The 27,278-nt window shown below is 39.0% G+C and overlaps 1 protein-coding gene across 31 annotated transcripts in view; it reads left to right on the plus strand.

Moving 5' to 3' along the window:
- Positions 1–27,278, plus strand: part of LOC141132494 (protocadherin gamma-C5-like) — a 751,191-nt gene that overhangs the window by 504,204 nt on the left and 219,709 nt on the right. For 2 of the 31 annotated variants that reach the window (XM_073620981.1, XM_073620989.1), the window contains exon 1: positions 5,300–7,925. The exons of the other annotated variants lie outside the window; for them this stretch is intronic. In XM_073620981.1, the coding sequence (XP_073477082.1) occupies positions 5,484–7,925 (2,442 nt within the window). In that variant the 5' untranslated portion in view covers positions 5,300–5,483. Of the gene's footprint in view, positions 1–5,299; positions 7,926–27,278 lie in introns of those variants that run through there. 31 annotated transcript variants of the gene reach the window in all.

Here is a 27,278-nt window from a genome sequence, read left to right on the forward strand (position 1 = left end):
CTCACATTTTAAATACCGCACGTATTTTCTTGCTATTGAGGACATTTACTGTACATTTAAAGCAAAATGTATGCATGACATAGGAGCACCTGCACTTTCAATGCATAACAGCACAACTGTACTGCATTTGGGGGGGGTTATAGCATTGTATACTGTGTATATATATATATATATATATATATATATATATATATATATATATATATATATATAAATGAAATGTGGCAATTTCATTTCCAGAAAGCCTGTGGTGTAGCACTATGATGAGTCGATGAGTCACACAGCCATACGCACGTGAGCGAGTTCTGGCATGTTCTAACTTGCACTCACCTGGGTCACAGACCAGTTGACTCAGTTTTTACGAATTAGTGGAAGTAATAATGCGTGTGCGTTGGCCTGTTGGCAGAAAATGAGTGACAGGAATCTGGAGCAGTGGAATAACATCAAATTTTGCATGAAAATTTACAAAAGTGCAAGTAAAAATTTAGCTGTGTTACAACAGTCTTATTGTGACCATTCCATGAAGAAATCAAGTGTTTTTGAATAGCATAGGTGGCTTAAAGAGGGATGGGAAGATGTCCACGATGCCACAAGAAGGGGCAGCCAAAAATACAAAGAGTACAGAGTACGAACCCTCCTATGCTCAGATCGAAGATTCATTGTGAAAATGATGGCAGAAGAATCGAACATGAAATGAGAAAAAAATGTGGCAGATGGTAGCTCAAATCTTGACAAAAGATATTATATGAAGGTCATCTTCAAATATCATCTAGTGTATTTTTTTTATAGTCCATTCCAGGAATTAGATTGTCACACCTTATATTTGATAATTCTATGGTCAGGCAATTTTTTTATCAACAGGTCAATTGATAAGTGATGAAAATGGTATAAAATGAAATCCTACATTTTTATCTATGTTGTTTGTGTTTATCTGAGACTTTATAGGAAATAATCTTTGGTTGACTTTTATTACATTATTTTTAATTAATTGTATGGTTATTTGCTGTTTTTTTTATCACATTAACAGCAAATAAAAATATGAAAAGTGCAGGTGTTGCATAAATCATATACCAATTGTTTTTTCTCTCAGCTCAGTTTCCAAGATGTAGTAAATTACATTTTACTGATAAATACTGTATAGGGGGGGCAGGGCCACCCGATTATGTAAACTGGTGGCCCTGCCCCCTCTGACACCCCAGGAAAGCCATGGTGAAGTCCCCATGCGTCAGAGGGGGCGGGGTCACCCGGCAATGTCACCGCGTGGGCCCGCCCTCAGTTATATAAGAACTGTCAATGCGAAGACGCGTCATACGGCGGGTGCTTCCCATGGAGGTGGGTCAACATGGGGACAAGGTGCTTTGGGGGGCTACCCATGGAGGTGGGTCAACATGGGGACAAGGTGCTTTGGGGGGCTACCAAAAAGCACCCTCCCCATGTTGAGGGCATGTGGCCTGGTACGGTTCAGGAGGGGGGAGAACTCTCATTCCCTCTCTTTTTCTCCGGCCTGCCAGATTGCGTGCTCGGATAAGGGTCTGGTATGGACTTTTGGGGGACTCCCATGCCATTTTTTTTTAAATTTTGCCGCGGGGTTCGGTCTGGTATGAATTTTGAGGGGGACCCCCAAGCCATTTTTTTAAAATTTTGGTGCGGGGTTCCTCTAAATATCCATACCAGACCTCAAGAACCTGGTATGGAATTTGGGGGGACCCCCACGCAATTTTTTTCTTTTAATTTTGGTTGGGGGTTCCCCTTAATATTCATACCAGACTTTTTACATAGTACCCCTACTCATTCACAAAAAAGTGTAGTGTAAATAAAGACAATAGACAGTTTTTGAAAAGTCCTTTATTTTAAAAATAAAAATAAGAAATAATGTCCCCCGGTGCAGATCCATCGTCATTCACGTCACGACGCCTGCTGCCACTGCTGACCCAGAAAAAATAAGGTCCGCTCGCACCAAAGTTTCCCACCCCCTTGTGACGTCATCGGACATGCACGCGCTTATGCCGTGTACACATGAACGGACATTCCGACAACAAACTCATGTTTTTTTTCTGACGGATGTTGGCTCAAACTTGCATACACACGGTCACACAAATGTTGTTGGAAATTCCGAACGTCAAGAACGCGGTGATGTACAACACGTACAATGAGCCGAGAAAAATGAAGTTCAATAGCCAGTGCGGCTCTTCTGCTTGATTCCGAGCATGCGTGGACTTTTGTGCATCAGAATTGTGTACACATGATTGGAATTTCTGACAACAAGCTTTGTTGTCGGAAAATTTGTGAACCAGCTCTCAAACATTTGTCGACGGAAATTCCAACAGCAAATGTCCGATGGAGCATACACACGGTCAGAATTTCCGACAACAAGCTTACATCGAACATTTGTTGTTGGAAATTCTAACCGTGTGTACGTGGCATTACTGTGCGCAGCCAGCCCCAATTCCTTGTGGCTTCACAGCCACCTACCCACTGCTCATGTACGAGCCATGCTGCCACTTTTGAATAGTCCTGCAGCCTTCTGGGATCTATGACATGTTCCAAAAGGTTGCAAACAGAAAGGGGGGGTTGGCTTTCTAAACAGTTTCATATTAATGTAGTGAGGAAAAATGTAAGGTACATTTGATTCAGTCCTAATAACCTAATAATCATTAGGCCTAGGCTTCTCAACTGTTATGCATGCTTGAATCAACTCCAATCTGTGTTTTACAAAGATCAATTCATTTCTGTATAGCACCTGGTTTCCTTTCAAAAGCTACAGCCATATTTAACTAGTGTTTTTTGAGTCAGCTATTTTATTTAAGAAAATAATGCAAACAGAATGCTGTTATTTGTGACAATAATGTTGAAGCCATTAGAGAAAAGCTACCCCAATATCACACTAAACAGCACTCTTCCCAAAATATTTGTACTTAAGGAAGTAGCAGTCAGTATATACTTCTAACAGACATCAAATAATAACTTTTACTTTTTTTTATTATTAAGTTGGAAAATGTGATTTTATTATCTAAAATATATGTCCTAATTTAATCTTATAGCTGCAAGGGTCTTCCATTTTCACAGTTAAACACCATCCCCACTCTCCTATCATTCCTCTAAAATCATGTTAATGGTACAACCATTAACCTACGATACCATTATAGGTAGGTTATATTCAGCCCAAAACATGTTGCTCTTTTGGACTTCCCTTGAGTGACTGTATAAAACATGACTGCTGATGTTTTTGATACATAAGCACCTCACTTGTCTTATGATTAGACAATGACGGAGCAGTACTGCGTTGTTAAAGTGATCACTGTTCTCTTACCTCTTGCCAGAATGTTTGACGTTAGACTGACAAATGTTTTGCAAAGAAATATAGCTCTGATTGGTAAAGAGTGTTGCCCCTTGCTTTACTTGTATAAATGCCGCTGTGCTGGAAAGTTTAGAAAACTGATACGAATACAGATGCAGGTATACAGTATATGCTAGTTGCATAAATATATACATTTTAATTGAATATACAACTGAATAAAATGTGTGTTTTAAAGCTTACTTAGAGTATAGCTTTACCTTGTTTTGATAATTAGTTTTCCTGCATCTAAGTAAAACTATTGTTGAGCAGAGATATTAACTTTAAATAGTTTACCTGACGAGTGCATAATGCTCCTAGTAGCCAGTCATGCGTTTGCATGAAATTAAATACAAATGAACAACTACAAGAAAACACTAAAGCTTTGTTGAGTACAAATATTTAAAGTGGTTGAACACCCTGTACAACCACTTTTACCTACAGGTAAGCCTATATTATATAAAATAAAGCCGTCCGCCGATGTCTACGGCACATGTGCACTTTAGAAAAGGACAGATCGCGCCCTTTCTAAAGGGGGTCATGCCGTGACTGACAGCTCCCGCACGAGGGACGTCACGTGACCCCGGCCAGTCACAGAGCCGGATTCATGGCCCCCGGAAGCAAGAGGGATGAAGATGGATGCTTGCTGCTAGTGGGGACAGCGGTAACATTTAGGCTTCGGTTTCAGGTAAGTGACACATAATGGGCTACTATGCGATGCATAGTAGCCCATTCTGCTTTAACTTTGCAGGGAAATAAAGAGGAAGTAAAACCCATCAGGGTTTACTTCCTCTTTAAATCTTGTGTACACATGTAAACTTGGTCAAGCACTGCATTATATGACTATAAAATAGTAGAATATTATAATTATGTATGTGACCATCGTGAAATAGAATACAAACTATGCAGGATCCATACAACAAAAGTCGCAAAACTTAAAGACTAAAAGTCTAATCCATAAAACCATGTTAAAAATGTTTGAAGTTTGTACATAAGGACAACCACCCTGCAATAAATCAACAGTACACAACAGTACACATACGACAAAAAAAGAAGGCTGAGTATTGAGAACATATCCTTAATAATACTCTAGCAAAACATTTGTTTAATTCTTTATGCTTCTTTTGCTATCAAAGCTTACGCTCAAAAGATCATTAGATTGTAGTTTTAAGTAATATGAATTCTCCCTCAAACACAAATATAATCTTATTGGAGGGTTACTAAACATTAGCTGGTGTACTACTGCTTTTTCAGCAATGGAGATGACTGTTTTTACACTATAGGTATAATGCATTCCTTTGTAAATAGAAAAATATGAGATAATCTTTAAAAATAAAAGTGTGTAATACCTATTTCATTTCATGTTTAAATTATACAAAGCGTATTGATATGGGAACTATTTCAGATTGGGACTCTAAAAACAAAAGTTAATACTGCAATTGCAGGAACAGATTCACAGGATGCAATCACTGTGTTTAAAATGTCCGTTCAAAGCAAAATTTATTATTACATGTTATTTTATACATACAGAAGAAAGGGGTGGTGTGAGATGTTATTAAAAACTAACAAATAGAAATATTTTATTAAAAGCTCACAAATAGGAATATATTATTAAAAGCTAGTGAATAGAACAATTGCAAAAGTAAAACCTTGAGAAGGGAGGGAGGGGTAGAGACAGAGAGACCTTCTAGCAGAAGATGTGTCTGTGTGTTAGGTGAAGGTTACAGAACAGCGTGAACAAAATGGAGTTTCTTGTGCTTAAATGAACAATACAGTGAAAGTCCATGTCACTATACATATATAATAGTGTTAAAGAAGAAATTGGAATATTTACTAATTTCCTTTGCATTATATTGGTGGATGCAGTTCATATTATTGGCCAGAAGAGGTCAGGCTTGGTATGCTTAGCTTCACAGCTAAATCAGTTCTGGCTAAACCTGCTCTCTCCTCCCCCTGGCTCAGTGATTCACCCTCCCATCTTTCATTACACACAAAGAGGAGCTGCTGTGCAGAAAAGACAATGCCGTGGACATGTTTTTCTATGGATGGATTATTTTTTCAATGGCAAGGAGAGCATTTTGACAGCTAAAGGCATTGTGGATTACACAGGATCTATGTTCTATCAAATACCAAGGAAACATTGTGAGATATGGACATCAGAGGCTGTGGTCTGTGTTGGAAATGGCAAGTAGCTTTCTCCCTTCTCCTTTGTAGCTGGGGCTGGGTCTCTGGGCAGCTTCGTTATTCTATTGTGGAGGAGTCTGATCCAGGGACATGGGTAGGAAATGTAGCTCAGGATCTGGGCATAAAACGTGCAGAGATTGCTCAGCGCAGATTACATTTATCATCTGAGAAATACCAAAAATATTTTACTGTAAATAAGGAAAATGGAGGCTTGACTGTTAATGACAGGATTGATAGAGAGATCCTGTGTGGATCCAGTGTGAGCTGTGTGCTGAATTTAGAGGTGGTTGCTGAAAATCCTTTAGAGCTTTTTAGTATAGACATAGAGATTCAGGATATTAATGATAATTCTCCCACATTTTTAACCAATGATTATCTTATTGAAATTACAGAATTGTTGACAAATCCCGGTGTTCAGTTTGCCTTAGAAATTGCAAAGGATCTAGATGTTGGTATTAATGGTGTTAGTCAGTACATATTAAACACAAATCCTTATTTCTCATTGTCTGTAAAGAATCGTGTAGATGGAACTCTCATTCCTCAGCTGATATTAGAGAAGGTGTTAGATAGGGAGGAAAAACAAGAACACAATCTTATTCTCACTGCTATAGATGGAGGAGAACCAGCTAGATCAGGATCCTGTCATATCACAATAACAGTGTTAGATACTAATGATAATCCACCAGTTTTTGATCATTCAGTTTATAAGATTAAACTGAAGGAAAATCTCCCTCTAAATACAGTTGTATTGTTGTTAAATGCAACAGATCTAGATGAGGGGGCAAATGGAGAAATTCTGTATTATTTTGATAGTCACACTTCTGAAACCTCAAGGCAGTTATTTGGTGTGGACCAGCATAGTGGAGAAATCTTTATAAAAGGAAATATTGATTATGAAGAGACACATCTTCATGAATTATCAATTAAAGCAGAAGATAAAGGATTAACAAAACAGATAGGGAATTGCCTGGTTCAGGTGGAAATAGAAGATATGAACGATAATTCTCCAGAAATTTCTTTTTCCTCTTTGACAAATGATATTCCAGAAAGTATACCACTAGGAACGACTGTGGGATTAATTAATGTGAGAGATAAAGATTCTGGGAAAAATGGAGAAATACAATTGGAAATCTCTCCACAATTACCATTTAAGATCAGAACAGTTAAAAATCGTTACTCATTGATCACTGATGGAAATCTGGATAGAGAAAAAAATTCCCAATATACTATTGAACTGACAGCAACTGATTTGGGCTCTCCAGCTCTGTCCAGTAGGGTGATTGTTATTCTCAGGGTTTCTGATGTTAATGATAATGCACCAACATTTACACAATCTACCTATAATGCCTTCATTAAAGAGAACAGTGACCCAGGGACTTATCTATGCACAGTGTCTGCTACTGATGCAGATGAGGGGGTTAACTCTGATCTGGTGTACTCTATAGTGGAAACCCAGATAATTGGATCCTCTGTATCCTCTTTTGTTTACATAAATTCTAATACTGGTGATATATATGCTCAGCGTTCCTTTGACTATGAACGCATTCAGACACTACAAATCACCATAAAAGTAGAGGATTCTGGATCTCCAAAGTTATTTTCCACTGTCCCTGTCTTTATATTCATATTGGATACAAATGACAACTCCCCCACCCTGCTGTATCCGGAGCACTCTGAGGATCTCATTGTCCAAGAGAGGGTCCCAAAATCTACAAGTGCTGGATATCTGGTGACAAAACTGACTGCAGTAGATCTGGACTCTGGTCACAATGCCTGGTTGGTCTTTAACCTCATCGATCCTGCCAGTTCTTTACTATTCCAAGTGTCTAAACATACAGGAGAGGTCAGGACTGTACAAGGATTTCAGGAGATAGAAAATACAGAGCAGCAGCTTGCCATATCTATAAGTGATCATGGGAATCCCCCATTATCTACCACTGTCACAGTACTTATTAGTATAGCAGATGATGTTGTAGTAGAGAAACCCAGATCTGGGGATTTTCTCACAAACGCCAAACCCCCATCAGATATGACTTTATATTTAATTGTTTCTCTCGTGGCTATCAGTTTGGTTTCCCTTGTGACTTTCATTATATTAGTAGTGAAATGTCTGAGGAAAGAAAGTTATAGTAGCAGTTGCTGTTATCTGAGTGGGTCTGAGACCAAACCATACATGGATCAGTATCAGCCGGCTCTTTTCCTGAACACAGATGGAACCTTAAAATACATGGAGGTCAGGATGGTTCCTCCAGGAGGACAAGGACAATGTTACCAAACTAATGTGCCCCCAGCCCCACAACAGAGGGATTCTGCTTTTCTACAGTCTCTGGATTTTCCTCAGCTACGGGAACTAGTTAAAGACAATGATAACACATCAGATGCAAGCTACTTAAATGACCCAAGCAAGGTGAGGTATTACTATTATTATTTAAGATTTCATTTTTATTTTAATTCATAGCTTCTCATGCAAAATTGCGGGTAATTATCAATACTGAATGTCAAAATTCAATAAAATATTTAGACTTAAGTTTAAGTTTCCACTATCCAAAAATGGAACAACCCCACTGTGTCTCACAATGCAGTTTGGTGAGCGCCTAATGGATGAATCCCTGCATTGTTGGGGATATGATGTGGGCATGTGTTTACAAACAGAATTTTTAAAGTTTATAATTATAGTAATACTACATTAAAACTTGCTAGTAGTACTTCAAAGCAGTGGTTATTTTCATCTATCTCCACATGTGGTTAGCTTATCATTCTGAAAGGGTATGTTAACTCTTTAGGCTGGGTTCACACTAGTGTGAATTGGATGTGGGTTTCTCCGCATCCAATTGGCATGACAGGAGAGTGTGCCCGTCTCCCAATGGAGCCGGTCCACACATCTCCATGGCGGCCGCAGCGGATTGCACAGAGGTCCTGTGCGTCTTTGGCTCCGTTTTAGGTTTGAATTCAGGCAAAAAATTCGGGCCTGATGCGTCCCTGAAACGGAGAACAGGGACGCACTGGACCCTTGCAGCAAGCCGCTTCCGCACTAGTGCACAAGTGTGAACCCAGCCTCAAAATGAATGCCTGCCTAATGCATTTGCCTTATTTGGCTCATTTTGGTATGTTAATCGTGTCACTGAAAGAGTTTTGTTACATTGGTTTAAAATGATCTTGCCAGAGATCTTGTGAGCCTAACTTTCTGTGTTCTCTGTCTGTGCTGAAAGTTATCAGTTGCATTTTTCACAGCTATATTTGAGGAATACAGAACCACATCCTCTATGTTATGGGGAAGAGGAGAGGGGCGGCATCCTTTAGTCTTACTCGGTTTTTGTTGTCCTGATACAGTAGTTTGAGTGATTGCAGTCATCCAAGGACTGTAAGTATGTTATTGGCAGAATTACTAGGTGAAAATAAAAAGAAAAAAGTGTGGCGAAAGAAAAATAATGTAGCCTCCACATCAAAGAATAGTAGGATGCAATATATAACATTTTTGTTTTTGGGTTTAGATACACTTTAATTAGTGGCAACTTTGATTTAGAGCAGAAGTAATGTGAAGTAAACTGAGTGAGTCTTGCCATAATTTGCAAGTATGCACAGTATATTTACACATTATTTTACAAGTTTGCCCTCCTCCAACGCTGAATGATCGATGCTGTCAGTCACTGCATTTTTCCCCCCACCACTATTAACTTGTTTGTTTGCTGCTTCTTTAGGGTCTCCAATCATCCTCTTCAGCCCATATGGGATTGTATGATTTTTTTTCTTTCTCTTTTATTGGTTGAACTAGATGGACTTGTGTCTTTTTTCAACCTGACTAATTATGTAACTATCCACCTATGTAACCATTTGGCAGCCACCTGGGCAATCTCACAGAAGTTACATCATACCTGGCTCCATTCTTGGCAGGACATAGCTGGAGTGTACACTATATGCCGCATGTGCTGCAGGGGCGGATCCAGAGTCTAGTCTCGGGAAGGGCACTGCCAGAAAATACTTTTTTTGTGGGCAATTTATCGGGGAAATGGCTGGTGTTGGCGCTTCAATCATCCTGGCACTATGGTTGTTATGGTGTAAGGATGATTGAAGCGCATTATTTCTATTATTACATTGTAATATAAAATGAAATGGTTCAACTCACCATAATGCAGAATCAGAGGGAGCCCTGAGTGTGTCACTTGCCACCGTCGCCTGCCACCAGATGTGGATAGTCGCTTTCCACGTCACCTGCCACAAGTTGCGGATTGTCACTTGCCTGCCACCAGATGCAGATTGTCACTTGCCACATCACCTACCACACATTGCAGATTGTCACTTGCCTGCCACCAGATGCAGATTGTCACTTGCCATGTCACCTGCCCCATGTTGCGGATTGACCCTTGCGATGTCACCTGCCACACGTTGTGGATTGTCACTTGCCTGCCACCAGATGCAGATTGTCACTTGCCACTTCACCTGCCACACATTGCAGATTGTCACTTGCCTGCCACCAGATGCAGATTGTCACTTGCCACGTCACCTGCCACAAGTTGCGGATTGCCACTTGCCACATCATCTGCCACACATTGCGGATTGTCACTTGCCTGCCACCAGATGCGGATTTTCACTTGACACAAGTTGCGGATTGTCACTTGCCACGTCGCCTGCCACACCTTGTGGATTGTAACTTGCCACGTCACCTGCCACACCTTGTGGATTGTCACTTGCCTGCCACCAGATGCAGATTGTCACTTGCCACGTCACCTGTCACATGTTGCGGATTGCCACTTGCCACCTCACCTGCCACACCTTGCAGATTGTCACGTGCCACGTCACCTGCCACAACTTGCGGACTGTCACTTGCCTGCTACGGTAGTGTTTTGCTTGTCTCTTGCTTTTTCCCACCCAGTCAGGCAGCAGAGAGATGATGTAATCTTTCTGCTGCCCGTGCTGCTTGCACAGTGAGGGTGGAAGTTACTGCAGGGATGCAGGGCGGGCGTGGGGTGCGGGGATGATGTCATCTCTCTGCTCCCCCACCCGCCGGCTCACTGATTGGCCAGCCACCCACTTACACACCGAGCCGCTCAGCTGACCACCCGCTCTTTCAGCCGCCGCCAAACCTCCCGCCCGTTCACACACTGAGCCACCCGGCAGTCCGGCCCGTCTGCTTTCTCACCCACCGGCCTGCTCTCACCCGCATCTAATTTCTCCGGGGGGGGGGGGCAATTACCCCGTTGCCCCCCCTGGATCCGCCCCTGATGTGCTGTACATTGTTCACAGAAAGTAAAAACCTGCTAGAAGCAGGAAGCAACTGGTTTTTAAGGGCAGGCTCACACTTGAGTACATAAGTAAAACCTCAAGAACATGCACGTGCTTTTGTGCATTTTATGTGCATTTACCTGCATTTTTATGCACTTTTTTTCTACATATTGTGTTTACAAGACGCTATCACTGTACAGGCCAATCACCTGCCAGCCATCAGTTTTTATTGCTCTTTACTTTTTGCTGCATTGATTTACTGTGCATTTTGCTGAGTTCATTTGCAATTATGTGCCTAGCAGTGCGGATGCAGTTTAACCTGGTTGACAGCTTTGTTCAAGTGTGAACTGAGGACATAGACAACCACTGTTTTCTGTGTGCCCTTGTAGCAAGCTGATTTTTCAAGGAGAGAATCACACTTGTGTACCTAAGTAAGAACTCATCACAATGCCTCTGTTCTTCTCACACTGCATCCTTGTGCCATCTCTATCCCAGGGAAGCAACACATATGCACCCAGCCATCCATATGATGTAAAAGAAAAAAACATGTTTCATCAGACCAGGCCACCTTCCATTGCTCTATGTTATAGTTCTGATGCTTATGTGCCCATTGTGGGTGCTATTGTCTGTGGACACAGATCAGCATGGGCATCCTGACTGGTCTGAGGCTACACAGCTCCATACACAACAAACTGAGCAGCACTGTGTGTTCTGAAACTATCCTACCAGAACCAGCATTAACTTTTTCAGCAATTTTAGCTACAGTAGCTGTTCTATCGTATTGGACTACATGGGTCAGCCTTCGCTCCCTACATTCATCAAAGAGCCTTGGCCGGTCATGTTGACCTTGCTGATGGTTCACCAGTTTTCCTTCCTTGTACCACTGTTGGTAGGTCCTGACCACTGCAGACAAAGAACATCCCACAAAGGCTGCAGTTTTGGAATTGCTCTGACCCAGTTGTTTAACCATTTCAATTTGGTCCTTGTCAAAGTCTCTCAAATTCTTACAGTTGCCCATTTTTTCTGCTTTCAAGACCTGTCAGTGGTCATTAGGTTATGATCAGTATATGCTCCTTTTTATTAGTGCAGTACATTTACTTTTTGTTTGTCTTACTGTACTTTTTGTGTCAAGTCGAGATTTTTTTTTTTCAGATTTTTTTTCCAGAAGTCATCTTTGGCTCTTTTTTAGTTCATTGTATTTATTTTTTAATCAATTATAGAACAGGGTATTTATCATACAAATAAAGGGGAAGAAGTAGAAGTGTTGGAGGTAATCTAATCAAAACTATGTTTTTTTTTTTTTTTTGTTCAGTTTTTATTAGTAGTAATGTTATTGTAATGATAAACACAGCAAGTGTACAATGTGTGAATAATGACCAAGGTCAGGTTTGTCTGTCTGTGGCTAGAATTAGCACACATATTACTGCAGTTTCAGGACTCATTCTGAAGATGCCACTTCCCTGTTTTGCAAATTCTCTGACAGCATAGTTTAATGATTGGCCACTGCTATTGTTAGTTTGTGTTTTTTTTTTTCATGGTTTCACTTGATTGATATTTTTTATTAACTTAAGGGCACTACTGTACTTGTGATGTATACAGATAGAGAAAACTCTGGGTATTATTTGTACTCTATATGCAGTGAATGTTGCAAGTAAAATTCAATCTATGTAGGGAAACATTCACTTTACCATGATTTTACACTTTAATTTTTCTGTATGAATTTGGTTTCTTACAGTATATGTTTGTACATTGGCAGTCTACTAGAAAACAGGATCTGTAAAGCTTTTTGATTTTGTGTACGTTGTGGCAAAATGTTTTCTACAGTTTGTAGTGAACTACAAAAGTTAATAGAACTCTACATGTACATGTCTGTGACAACTACAAAAAGGATTAAAAATATTTTTACAAGTTAGTGTAAATGCATTTTTTTCAATGCACCATTAGTGCACACATTATTTACATATAAGAATACCCTACAACATTTGTTTTTTTTTTCTTTTCATTTTTAGCGTAACATTTGTTTAGCAGTGAGTTGGTAAACTTTGAGGTTTTGTTCTTTTTTTTAGTAAATATACCAACATATCAAATTGTAGCTTTTAACCAAACCTCAAGCCAATAATAAGGTAAAAATCAAAACATAAAATAAAACCGTTTTTTGCTGCAATCCAGATATTTTCTCTGCAGTCATTTTTTCCACTATATGTCAGATGACCAGCATACTTAATCCTATTTCCTATGAGCCGGGTCATCCAACAAACCACTCCAGCTTGTGAAGCAGCACAGTGATGAGCCGTTTTCTCTGTCACTCTGCTTTAAGTTCCCGTGTGTATGCTTTTTGCCAGCTTATGAACTAATTTCTGTGGTATCATGTCAGGTTTCAACTCTGCTATACAGTTACAGCAAGTTGCAGCAAGAAGTGGATAAAAGGTAAAATTCATTGCTTGTATTAAAAACAGTAACAATATATTAATGATTAAATAGCTGAATTAATGCATGCCTTTTATATTTGCCTGCAGTTCAGCTTTAAGTTATAAAATGTCTCAAACACACATATAATTTACAAGAGCTATAATGTATTTTAACCACACTATTTTTTTAGCACTATTGATAACTTGACAGTTATGTATATATAATACGTAATTTAGGAATAATATGCATTCATCAAAACCAAAAAGTATCTAATACCCTTTTTATTTAATTATTACAGCATATAAAGAAATAGTAAAAAAAAGTAATTGTCATTTTAACAGGATTTCTTCACATTAAATTGGTGGGTGAGGTTTACATTATTGGCCAGAAGAGGGCAGAATTAGCACATTTAGTAGCACAGCTAGATCTATTCAGGCTGCCTCTGCACTCTCCTCCCCCTGGCTCAGTGATTCACCCTCCCATATTTCATCGCACACAAAGAAGGGCTGCTGTACAGAAAAGACAATGTTGTGGATATGTTTTTCTCTGGATTGATTCTTTTTTCAATGTCAAGAGGAGAATTTTGACAGCTACAGGCATTGTGGATTACACAGGATCTATGTTCCATCAAATACCAAGGAAGCATTTTAAGATATGGACATCAGAGACTGCTGTCTGTGTTGGAAATGGCAAGTAGCTTTCTCCCTTCTCCTTTGTAGCTGGGGCTGGGTCTCTGGGCAGCTTCGTTATTCTATTGTGGAGGAGTCTGATCCAGGGACATGGGTAGGAAATGTAGCTCAAGATCTGGGCATAGAACGTGCAGAGATTTCTCTGCGCAGATTACATTTATCATCTGAGAAATACCAAAAATATTTTACTGTAAATAAGGAAAATGGAGCTTTGGCTATTAATGACAGGATTGACAGAGAGATCCTATGTGGATCCAGTGTGAGTTGTGTGTTGCGTTTAGAGGTGGTTGCTGAAAACCCTTTGGAGCATTTCATTACAGATATAGAGATTCAGGATATTAATGATAATTCTCCCACATTCCTATCTAATGATTATCTTATTGAAATTACAGAACTGGTGACAAGTCCTGGTATTCAGTTTGCTTTACAAATTGCAAAGGATTTAGATGTTGGTATGAATTGTGTTAGTCAGTACACATTAAACACAAATCCTTATTTCTCATTGTCTGTAAAGAATCGTAAGGATGGCACTCTCATCCCTCAGCTGATATTAGAGAAGGTGTTAGATAGGGAGGAGAAACAAGAACACAATCTTATTCTCACTGCTATAGATGGAGGAGAACCGGCTAGATCAGGATCCTGTCATATCACAATAAAAGTGTTAGATATTAATGACAATCCACCAGTTTTTGATCAATCAGTTTATAAGATTAAACTGAAGGAAAATCTCCCTTTAAATACTATTGTGCTATCATTAAAAGCAACAGATCTAGATGAGGGGGCAAATGGAGAAATTCAGTATTATTTTGATAGTCACACTTCTGACTCCTCAAGACAGTTATTTGATTTAAACCAGCATAGTGGAGAAATCTTTACCAAAGGAAATATTGATTATGAAGAGTTAAATTTTCATGAATTATCAATAAAAGCAGAAGATAAAGGATTACCCAGACTGATAGGAAATTGTCTGGTTCAGGTAGAAATTGAAGATGTCAATGATAATGCCCCAGAAATTTCCTTCTCTTCTTTGACAAGTGAAATTCCTGAAAATATACCAGTAGGAACAACTGTAGGAATAATTAATGTAGAAGACAGAGATTCAGGAAAAAATGGTGAAATACAAGTGGCTTTGTCACCACAATTACCTTTTAGGATCAGCGCAGTTAAAAATCATTATCCACTGATCACTGACGGGAATCTGGATAGAGAAAAAATAGCCCAATACATTATTGAGCTGACAGCTTCTGATTTAGGGTCTCCAGCACTGTCTGCTAAGATGACTGTTATTCTCAGGGTTTCTGATGTTAATGATAATGCACCAACATTTACACAATCTACCTATAATGCCTTCATTAAGGAAAACAGTGACCCAGGGACTCTTCTATGTACAGTGTCTGCTACTGATGCAGATGAAGGGGTTAACTCTGACCTGGTGTACTCTATAGTAGAGACCCAGATAGATGGATCATCTTTATCCTCTTTTGTTTACATTAATTCTAATACTGGTGATATATATGCGCAGCGTTCCTTTGACTATGAGCACATTCAGACACTACAAATCACCATAATAGTGGAGGATTTTGGATCTCCAAAGTTATTTTCTACTGTCCCTGTCTTTATATTCATATTGGATACAAATGACAACTCCCCCACCCTGCTGTATCCGGAACACTCTGAGGATCTCATTGTCCAACAGACGATACCAAAATCTACAAGTGCTGGATATCTGGTGACAAAACTGACTGCAGTGGATCTGGACTCTGGTCACAATGCCTGGTTGGCCTTTAATCTCATTGACCCTGGTAGTTCTTCTCTATTCCAAGTGTCTAAACATACAGGAGAAGTCAGGATTATAAGAGGATTTCAGGAAGCAGAAAATACAGAACAGCAACTAGTCATCTCTATCAGTGATCATGGGGATCCTCCATTATCTACCACTGTTACTGTACTTGTCATTATAGCAGATGATATTGTAGTACAAAGTCCCAAATCTGGGGATTTTCTCACAAACTCCAAACCACCATCAGATATGACTTTATATTTAATTGTTTCTCTTGTGGCTATCAGCATAGTTTCCCTTGTCACATTCATTATACTACTGGTGAAATGTCTGAGAAAGGAAAGTTATGGTTTTAGTAGCAGTTGTTGTTATCTTAGTGGATCTGACACTAAATCATACATGGATCAGTATCAGCCGGCTCTTTTCCTGAACACAGATGGAACCCTAAAATACATGGAGGTCAGGATGGTTCCTCCAGGGGGACAAGGACAGTGTTACCAAACGAATGTGCCCCCAGCCCCACAACAGCGGGATTCAGCTTTTCTGCAGTCTCTGGATTTTCCTCAGTTACGGGAACTAGTTAAAGACAATAATAGCACATCAGACACAAGCTGCCTAAATGATCCAAACAAGGTGAGATATAATTTAAATTTACTATATTTTCCTTTTATCATTTTAATGTGTAAAAATAATAGTTTTGGAGTGAAACATGCTGATTTCTGCTCTGAAACTGCCTGGACTGTCCAAGGAAAGTGAGCATAAATTCTTTAATTTTAAATATGTATTTCTTTGCTATTGAGGACATTTACATTTAAAGCAATATCTATACGTGACCTAGGCGCTCATGCACTTTGCATGGACGTTATGGCATTATATATATATATATATATATATATATATATATATATATACTGTGTATATATATATATATATATATATATATATACAGTATCTCACAAATATGAGTACACCCCTCAAATTTTTGTAAATATTTTATTATCTTTTCATGTGACAACACTGAATAAATTACACTTTGTTTTGCTGTAAAGTAGTAAGTGTACAGCTTGTATAACAGTGTAAATTTTCTGCCCCCTCAAATTAACTCAACACACAGCCGTTAATGTCTAAACCGCAGACAACAAAAGTGAGTACACCCATAAGTGAAAATGTCCAAATTGGGCCCAAAGTGTCAATATTTTGTGTGGCCACCATTATTTTGCAGCACTGCCTTAACCCTCTTGGGCGTGGAGTTCACCAGAACTTCACAGGTTGCCACTGGAGTCTTCTTCCACTCCTCCATGACGACATCACAGAGCTGGTGGTTGTTAGACCTGCTTTGCCAGTCCATCACCTTTACCCTCAGCTTCTTTAGCAAGGTAGTGGTCATCTTGGAGTTGTGTTTGGGGTAAGTATCATGTTGGAATACTGCCCTGCGGCCCAGTCTCTGAAGGGAGGGGATCATTCTCTGCTTCAATATTTAGCAGTACATGTTAGCATTCATGGTTTGCTCAATGAACTGTAGCTCCCCAGTGCCGGCAGCACTCATGCAGTCCCAGACCATGACACTTCCACCATCATGCTTGACTGTAGGCAAGACACACTTGTCTGTGTACTCCCCTGGTTGCTGCCACACACGATTTACACCATCTGAACCAAATAAGTTTATCTTGGTCTCATCAGACCACAGGACATGGTTCCAGCAATCCAGCAAACTGATTGTGGGCTTTCTTGTGCATCATCTTTAGACGAGGCTTCTTTCTGGGACGACAGCCATGCAGACCATGTTGATGCAGTGTGCAGAATATGGTCTGAGCACTGACAGGCTAAACCCCCACCCCTTTAACCTCTACAGCAATGCTGGCAGCACTCATACGTCTATTTCCCAAAGACAACCTCTGGATACGACACTGAGCACATGCACTTAACTTCTTTGGTCCACCATCGCAAAGCCTGTTTAGAGTGGAGCCCGTCCTGTTAAACTGCTGTATGGTCTTGGCCACCGTGCTGCAGCTCAGTTTCAGGGTCTTTGCAATCTTCTTATAGCCTCGGCCATCTTTATGTAGAGCAACAATTCTCTTTTTTCAGATCCTCAAAAAGTTCTTTGCCACGGGGTGCCATGTTGAATTTACATTGACCAGTATGAGAGAGTGAGAGCGATAACACCAAATTTAACACACCTGCTCCCCATTCACACCTGAGACCTTGTAACACTAACGAGTCACATGACACCAGGGAGGGAAAATAGCTAATTGGGTCCAATTTGGACATTTTCACTTAGGAGTGTACTCACTTTTGTTGCCAGCACTTTAGACATTAATGACTGTTATACAAGCTGTACACTCACTACTTTTTCATTGTAGCAAAGTGTAATTTCTTCAGTATTGTCACATGAAAAGATATAATAAAATATTTACAAAAATGTGAGGGGTGTACTCACTTTTGTGAGATAATATATATATATATATATATATATATATATATATATATATATATATATATATATATATATATATATATATATATATAATTCCTGGAATGTCCGCACTGTGGCACTATGACGAGTCACACAACAATTCATTTTTACGGATTAGTGGAAGTAATAATGCGTGTGTGTGTTGGGCTGTTGGCAAAAATGAGTGACAGGGATCTGGAGAAGCAGAAAAAACATCAAATTTTGCGTAAACTGGCAAGCGTGTGAGTAAAAATGTAGCTGTGTTACAACAGGTTTATGGTGACTATTCCATGAAGAATCAAGTGTTTTTGAATGGTATAGGTGGCTTAAAGAGGGGTGGGAAGATGTCCACGATGACACAAGAAATGGTCAAACAAAAATACAAGGAACAGATGCAAAATGGGCAGAGTACAAACCCTCCAATGCTCAGATCGAAGATTGATTGTGAAAATTATGGCAGAATTGAACATAAACAGGTAAAAAGTGCGGCAGATGGTGCCTCAAATCTTGACAGAAGATCAGAAAGAAGGTCATCTTCAAATATCATCTAGTATATATTTTTATAGTCTATTCTGGGAATTAACCACTTACTGACCGTATAACTTACATATGTACGGCAGCAAGGTGGCACTGCTGAGCCGGATCACGTACTAGATACACTTCTAGGTAGGGTGCGTGCATGCGCACAGCGGGCCGCCCGCTCCTGCTGTGATTAAACACAGCAGGAGCTGACCTGCGGGTACCACGGACTCGATGTAAACAAGACAGATTGCCGTTCTATCAGTAGCGAAGGCACAGATCCTGTGTTCCCTTTGATCGCCCCTGATGTTAACCCCTTCCCTGCCAGTGTCATTAGTACAGTGGCAGTTCATATTTTTAGCACTGATCACTGTACTAGTGTCACTGGTTCCCAAAAAAGTGTCAAAAGTGTCAGATAAGTCTCTGATCACCTCCATTACTAGTAAAAAAAAAAAAGAAAAAAATTAATAATTATATCCCATAGTTTTTAGACGCTATAACTTTTGCTCAAACCACTCAATATATTCTTGTTGGGATTTTGTTTTACCAAGGATATGTAGCAGAATACATATTGGCCTAAACTGATGAAGAAATTTGATTTACATTTTTTTATTGGATATGTTTTATATACATTTTATTTGGGTACAGCGCTACATCACCACACAATTGTCAGTTAAAGTAACGCAGTGCCGTATCGCAAAAAATGGCCTGTCAGGAAGGGGAGGTAAATCTTCCGGAGGTCAAGTGGTTAAATTGCCACACCTCGTATATGATAATTCTGTAGTTAGGCTGTTTTTATTTTTTATTAACAGGTCAATTGATAATTGATAAAAATTATATAAAATTATATAGACAATCCTTAAAAAATAAATAAATATATATATATATATATATATATATATATATATATATATATATATATATATATATATATTTTAATAGTGCAGTATAAGTACTTTTTTATCTATGTTGTTTGTGTTTGTCTGAGACTTTATAGGAAATAAAATCTTTGGTTGACTTTTGTTACAATATTTTTAAGTAATTGTATGTTTTTTTGCAGTTTTTTTTATCACAACAGCAAACAAAAATGTGAAAAGTGCAGGTGTTGCATTAATCTAATTCAAATTGTCTTTTCTCTCAGCTCGGTTTACAAGATGTAGTAAATTACATTTTACTGATAAATACTGTTATGCTGCGTACACACGACTGGACTTTACGGCATACTTAGTTCAGCGAACCGGAGTCCGTCGGACAATTCGATCGTGTGTGGGCTCCAGCGGACTTTTTTCCCCAAAAGTTCGACGGACCTAGAAATGAAACATGTTTCAAATCTTTTCGACGGACTCGAGTCCGGTCGAAAAGTCTGCTCGTCTGTATGCTAGTCCGATGGACAAAAACCGATGCTAGGGCAGCTATTGGTTACTGGCTATGAACTTCCTTGTTTTAGTCCGGTCATACGTCATCACGTACGAATCCGTCGGACTTTGGTTGATCGTGTGTAGGCAAGTCCGTTCATTCTGAAAGCCCGTCGTAAAGTCCGTTGAAAAGTCCGCAGGACAAAGTCTGCCGTAAAGTCCACTCGTGTGCACGCGGCATAAGGATGTAATGAATAAAAAATAACTGTGATCTAGCTGTCTGTATACACCATTCTGTACGCAGTATTTTGTGTGCTTTTGTGCTTGGGATTGGCACAGCAACAGGTTTGTCTGTTTGTTGTGTTAAGAATATTTTATGGTTTCACATTAAAGGGAAACTTTTATGAAAAATATATCTCTGCTGTTGTTTCAAACCCTCTTCTGATGATCCTAGTACTTTGACTGTCAGTCTAATCCTCTAGTTGCATCACTTCTTCTGCTGCTATTATTATTAGTTTGAGTTTTTGAATTTTTTTTTTCACCACTGTCGGATTTTTAAAATTTCTTTACTTAAAAAAATGAAATTTTTAGGCATATTACACTATTCTAATGTTTACAGCTACAGCTTTCTATCGTTTTAGGACACCAGGTATTGGTTTTACTTTATTTCCTGTGTGTGTTTCAGGATATGTTGAACCTAAATATCACCTTAACATGCTCTTACGATGTATTTTGGTCTCCGGATTCCGTTTCTTGTTTGTACTTAGGTAACCTTATTGGAACATGCAACTCTCTAGCTTGTGGCTATCATACCTGGTGAGGTAAAGTGAACACTTGACACATGTTCCTGACATAAACCCATTGTAGCAAAAAATGTAGTTGAGTCCATTGAATATCTTCACTTTTAGGGGGGGGGGGGCTAGGAATTGGGCACTTTCCATCCTCCCATTCTGTTCATTTGTTAAAGCAGTTCTTCAGCCTTTTTGAAAAGAAAAAAGAAAAGTCAGCAGCTACAAAAACAAGTGTGACTTGTCATGCAACTTGACAGTTCAAAGTCGCATGACAATTTACACCCCATTTGCGACAATGGAACAGTTAAAATCACTGCGACTTGAGTCTTTGAAAAAGGTCCCTGCACTATTTCTGTGCGATTTCAGTGTGACTTGCATTGACTTCTGTTAAATGAAGTCACACGGATGTCAGCAAGCCGTATATGAAATCGCACTGATAGCCGGCTTTGAAGTCATGCTGAAGTAACACAACTTCAAAGCCACACTGGTGTGAATCAGGACTTACTATGCGCAGCCAGCTGTGATTTCTTGTGGCTTCACAGCCAGCTGCGCATGTATGACCCACGCTGCCCTTTGTTAATGGTTCAGCAGCCTTCTGGGACCTATGACATGTCCCAGAAGGTTGTGCTAACCCAAACAGTTTCATTTTTATTGAAGTGTGGAAAAATGCAAGGTACATTTGATTCAGTCCAATTCAGTCCAATAACATAATATGTAATTAGGCCTAGGCTTCTCAAGAGTTATGCATGCTTGAATCAGCTCCAATCTGTGTTTTACATAGATCAGTTTATTTCTGTATAGCACCTAGGTACCAGCTTAAAAAGCTACAGCCAGATCGAACTTTTTTGAGTCAGCTTTTTTATTTAAGAAAATAATGCAAAAAGTATGCTGGTATTTTTGAGAATAATGTGGGAGCCATTCAAGAAATGCTACACCAATATCACACTAAAAGTACTCTTCCCAAAATATTTTTATTTAAAGAAGTAGCTGTCAGTATATACTTCTTCATTAAATTTAATATCTAAAATATATGTCCTAAGTTAATCTTATAGCTATCAGCGCCTTCCATTTTCACAGCTTAACACCACTCCCACTCCCCTACCATTTCTCCAAAATCATGTTAATGGTACTTACCCATAATAGGTAGGTTATATTCAGCCCAAAATGTGTTGCTCTTTTGGACTTCCCTTGAGTGACTGTATAAAACGTGACTGCTGATGTTTTTGATACATAAGCATCCCTCTTTCACTTGTTTTATGATTAGACAATCATGATCACTGTTCTCTTTCCCTTTTGCCAGCATGTTTGATGTTAGACTGAAAAATGTTTTCCAAAGAAATATAGCTCTGATTGGTAGAGAGTGTTGCCCCTCACTTTACTTGTATGAATGCTGCTGTGCTGGAAAGTTTAGGAAACTGATATCAACACAGATGCAGGTATACAGTATACGCTAGTTGCATAAATATATACTTTTTAATTGAATATACAACTAAATACAATTTTATATTTTAAAGCTTACTTAGAGTATAGCTTTACCTTGTTATGCTAATTTGTTTTCTTGCACCTGAGGAAAACTAATGTTGAGCAGAGATATGTAAATTCATTTGTTTAACTGACTAGTGCATAATACTCCTCCTAGCCAGTCATACATTTGTATGACATTACATACAAATGAACATTTAAGCTTTGTTGAGTACAATTATTTAAATCTTGTGTACACATGTGATTTTGTTCAAGCACTGTATTATAGTTCTATAAAATATAGGAATAGTATAATTATGTATGTGACCATCCATGCAAAAAAGAGTCACACCACTAAAAGCACAAGTCTAATCCATAAAACCATGTTAGAAATGTTAAAAATGTTTGAAGTTTGTACATAAGGACAACCACCCTGCAATAAATCAACAGTACACATAGGACTAAAAAAAGAAGGCTGTTTATTGAGAACATATCCTTAATAATACTCTAGCAATACATTAGTTTAATTCTTTATGCTTTTTTTGCTATCATAGCTTACCCTCCAGAGATACATCGACTGTAGTTTTAGGTAATATGAATTCTCACTGAAACACAAATATAATCTCACTGGAAGGATACTATACATTAGCTGGTGTACTACACTGCTATTTCAGCAATGGAGATGACAGTTACTGCACTGTAGGTATAATAAATTCCCCTGTAAACCTCAAAAAGATTACAGTCTTTAAAAATAAAAGAGTGTATAATAACTATTTTATTTAATGTTTAAATTATACAAGTTTATAAGTATAAGCCTAAGTATAAGTATATAATAGTGCTTGCATTATATTGGTGGATGCAGTTCATATTATTGTCCAGAAGAGGTCAGGCTTGGTATGTTTAGCTTCACAGCTAAATCAGTTCTAGCTAAGTCTGCTCTCTCCTCCCCCTGGCTCAGTGATTCACCCTCCCATCTTTCATTACACACAAAGAGGAGCTGCTGGGCAGAAAAGACAATGCCGTGGACATGTTTTTCTATGGATGGATTATTTTTTCAATGTTAAGGAGAAAATTTTGACAGCTACTGGCATTGTGGATTACACAGGATCTATGTTCCATCAAATACCAAGGAAACATTGTAAGATATGGACATCAGAGACTGCTGTCTGTGTTGGAAATGGCAAGTAGCTTTCTCCCTTCTCCTTTGTAGCTGGGGCTGGGTCTCTGGGCAGCTTCGTTACTCTATTGTGGAGGAGTCTGATCCAGGGACATGGGTAGGAAATGTAGCTCAGGATCTGGGCATAAAACGTGCAGAGATTTCTCAGCGCAGATTACATTTATCATCTGAGAAATACCAAAAATGTTTTACTGTAAATAAGGAAAATGGAGGCTTGACTATTAATGACAGGATTGATAGAGAGATCCTATGTGGATCCAGTGTGAGCTGTGTGCTGAATTTAGAGGTGGTTGCTGAAAATCCTTTAGAGCTTTTTAGCATAGACATAGAGATTCAGGATATTAATGATAATTCTCCCATATTCTTAACCAATGATTATCTTATTGAAATTACAGAATTGTTGACAAGTCCTGGTATTCAGTTTGCCTTAGAAATTGCAAAGGATTTGGATGTTGGTATTAATGGTGTTAGTCAGTACATATTAAACACAAATCCTTATTTCTCATTATCTGTAAAGAATCGTGTAGATGGCACTCTCATCCCTCAGCTGATATTAGAGAAGGTGTTAGATAGGGAGGAGAAAAAAGAACACAATCTTATTCTCACTGCTATAGATGGAGGAGAACCAGCTAGATCAGGATCCTGTCATATCACAATAAAAGTGTTAGATATTAATGATAATCCACCAGTTTTTGATCAATCAGTTTTTAAGCTCAAACTGAAGGAAAATCTCCCTTTAAATACAGTTGTATTGTTGTTAAATGCAACAGATCTAGATGAGGGGGCAAATGGAGAAATTCTGTATTATTTTGATAGTCACACTTCTGAAACCTCAAGGCAGTTATTTGGTGTGGACCAGCATAGTGGAGAAATCTTTATCAAAGGAAATATTGATTATGAGGACACACATCTTCATGAATTATCAATTAAAGCAGAAGATAAAGGATTACCGAGACTGATAGGTAATTGTCTGGTTCAGGTGGAAATAGAAGATATGAACGATAATTCTCCAGAAATTTCTTTTTCCTCTTTGACAAATGAGATTCCGGAAAGTATACCACTAGGAACAACTGTCGGACTAATTAATGTGAGGGATAAAGATTCTGGGAAAAATGGAGAAATACAATTGGATATCTCTCCACAATTACCATTCAAGATCAAAACGGTTAAAAATCGTTATTCACTGATCACTGATGGAAATCTGGATAGAGAAAAGATTTCCCAATATACTATTGAACTGACAGCTACTGATTTAGGCTCTCCAGCTCTGTCCAGTAGGATGACTGTTATTCTCAGGGTTTCTGATGTTAATGATAATGCACCAACATTTACACAATCTACCTATAATGCCTTCATTAAGGAGAACAGTGACCCAGGGACTTTTCTATGTACAGTCGTGGCTACTGATGCAGATGAGGGGGTTAACTCTGATCTAGTGTACTCTATAGCAGAGACCCAGATAGATGGATCTTCTGTATCCTCTTTTGTTTACATTAATTCTAATACTGGTGATATATACGCTCAGCGTTCCTTTGACTATGAGCACATTCAGACACTACAAATCACCATAAAAGTGGAGGATTCTGGATCTCCGAAGTTATTTTCTACTGTCCCTGTTTTTATATTCATATTGGATACAAATGACAACTCCCCCACCCTGCTGTATCCAGAACACTCTGAGGATCTCATTGTTCAAGAGAGGGTCCCAAAATCTACAAGTGCTGGATATCTGGTGACAAAACTGACTGCAGTAGATTTGGACTCTGGTCACAATGCCTGGTTGGCCTTTACTCTCATTGATCCTGCCAGTCCTTCACTATTCCAAGTGTCTAAATATACAGGAGAGGTCAGGACTGTACGAGGATTTCAGGAAATAGAAAATACAGAACAGCAACTTATCATATCCATTGGTGATCATGGGGAGCCTCCGTTGTCTACTACTGTTACTGTATTTGTCAGTATAGTAGATGAGCTTGCAATAGAAAGACCTAACTCTGGGGATTTTATCAAAAACCCCAAACCACCATCAGATATGACGTTATATTTAATTGTTTCTCTTGTGGCTATCAGCATAGTTTCCCTTGTTACATTCATTATACTACTGGTGAGATGTCTGAGGAAGGAAAGTTATGGTTATAGCAGCAGTTGCTGTTATTTGAGTGGGTCTGACACCAAAACATACATGGATCAGTATCAGCCAGCTCTTTTCCTGAACACAGATGGAACCCTGAAATACATGGAGGTCAGGATGGTTCCTCCAGGAGGACAAGGACAATGTTACCAAACGAATGTGCCCCCAGCCCCACAACAGAGGGATTCAGCATTTCTGCAGTCTTTGGATTTTCCCCAGCTAAAAGATTTTGTAAAGGACTATGATAGTGCATCAGATGCAAGCTGTTTGAATGATCCAAACAAGGTGAGAAACAACATTTTTTTCCTTAGTTCTTGTATTGCTCATTAGGTTTGTTATGTTTCTTTCAAGAAAGAAGCATATCCTCCTTACTATAACCATCATCATTTTGTGTTAACTGGAAGCGCAAACTACTTGTGAAGAATATATGTGAGCCGGCATTTTTAAATTCTATTTCACATTTTTGTTTTAATAATCTGTGAAATATATACTAACTTGGTAATGTTTACTATATAATGCTCACTATTTAAGAAGACCCCATCCTACAAACAGTCATTTAAAAAGGTTATTTACTTTATTCGGTCACCCTTCCTCACACATTCATATATAACTGCAAAGAATGGGGACCAGCATGGATACAGCTTGCTTCCCACACCTACTAATGATTTGTGAGCAAGGTGTCTGGTTTAGGCTGGGTTCACACTGTTACGCTCTGACTTTGGGAGCACATGTCGCATGACTTCTGTAAATCAGTGGTTCCTTATGAGAGCCGTCTTAATTGGTCCGACACAAGTCAGTCAGACTTTGAAAAAGGTTCCTGCACTACTTTGGGCCTACTTCAGCCCATTGAATATCATTGAAGTTGGATCAAAGTAGGATCCTTGTCCTAACCATCTGACTTGTGACATCCGACATGGTGATTACAGCAGCAGTAAAAGGAATTTAAGTCACTCTGGGATTGTTTTGATTGGTCAAAGGACAAGTCGTACTATCTCAAAGTCAGAGCAAAATCTTATCTTGTTCATTCAAGTCGGATTGATGTAGGACCCATGTAGGACAGATGTAGCATGGCAAAGTAGGATGACAGTCGTACAACAGTCGTGTCATACCAGTGTGAACCCAGCCTTAGAAGATTATAGCAGACCTTGCAGTACAATTTTGAATGTATTCCAGATATAATATATAGCTCATATTATGCACAAAATCATATTATGCACAAAAGGTACTTGTAAAGTGAAAGTTAGATTTATTTTTACCTTGCTCACATCTTCCGCATCACTGGGATTGATGCCACCATCCTCTCACAATGATTCCTGGGGAACAATAAGTACCTCAAATCTTACAATAATATAATCTAGTTAATTACAAGCCCAGCCCCTAACCTGTCCACCTTTAGGAGATTCCTGAAAACTCACTTATTCAGGAAAGCCTATCCCACACCCACCTAACAACCCCATCAAATTATTCCCGCATCTATTATCTTTTGTACCACCATCCCCTCCCTTTAGAATGTAAGCTCTACGAGCAGGGCCCTCCTGTCCCTTCTGTATTGTTCTGTAATTGTGCTGTTGCCCCTATACATTGTAAAGCGATGCGTAAACTGTTGGCGCTATACAAATCGTTAATGATAATAATAATAAAATTGCAAGCATGCCTGCTTGAGAGATCTGAGTTGCTGTCTGTTCCCCAGGCTCTCCCCCAGAGGAACATGACACCATCCACGCTAAGGGCAGAACATGAGGGTAAGGTATGGTGGGATGGGGCCAGACATTTTAA

The sequence above is a fragment of the Aquarana catesbeiana genome, linkage group LG03 (assembly GCF_042186555.1).
Source record: "Aquarana catesbeiana isolate 2022-GZ linkage group LG03, ASM4218655v1, whole genome shotgun sequence".
NCBI lineage: Eukaryota > Metazoa > Chordata > Amphibia > Anura > Ranidae > Aquarana > Aquarana catesbeiana.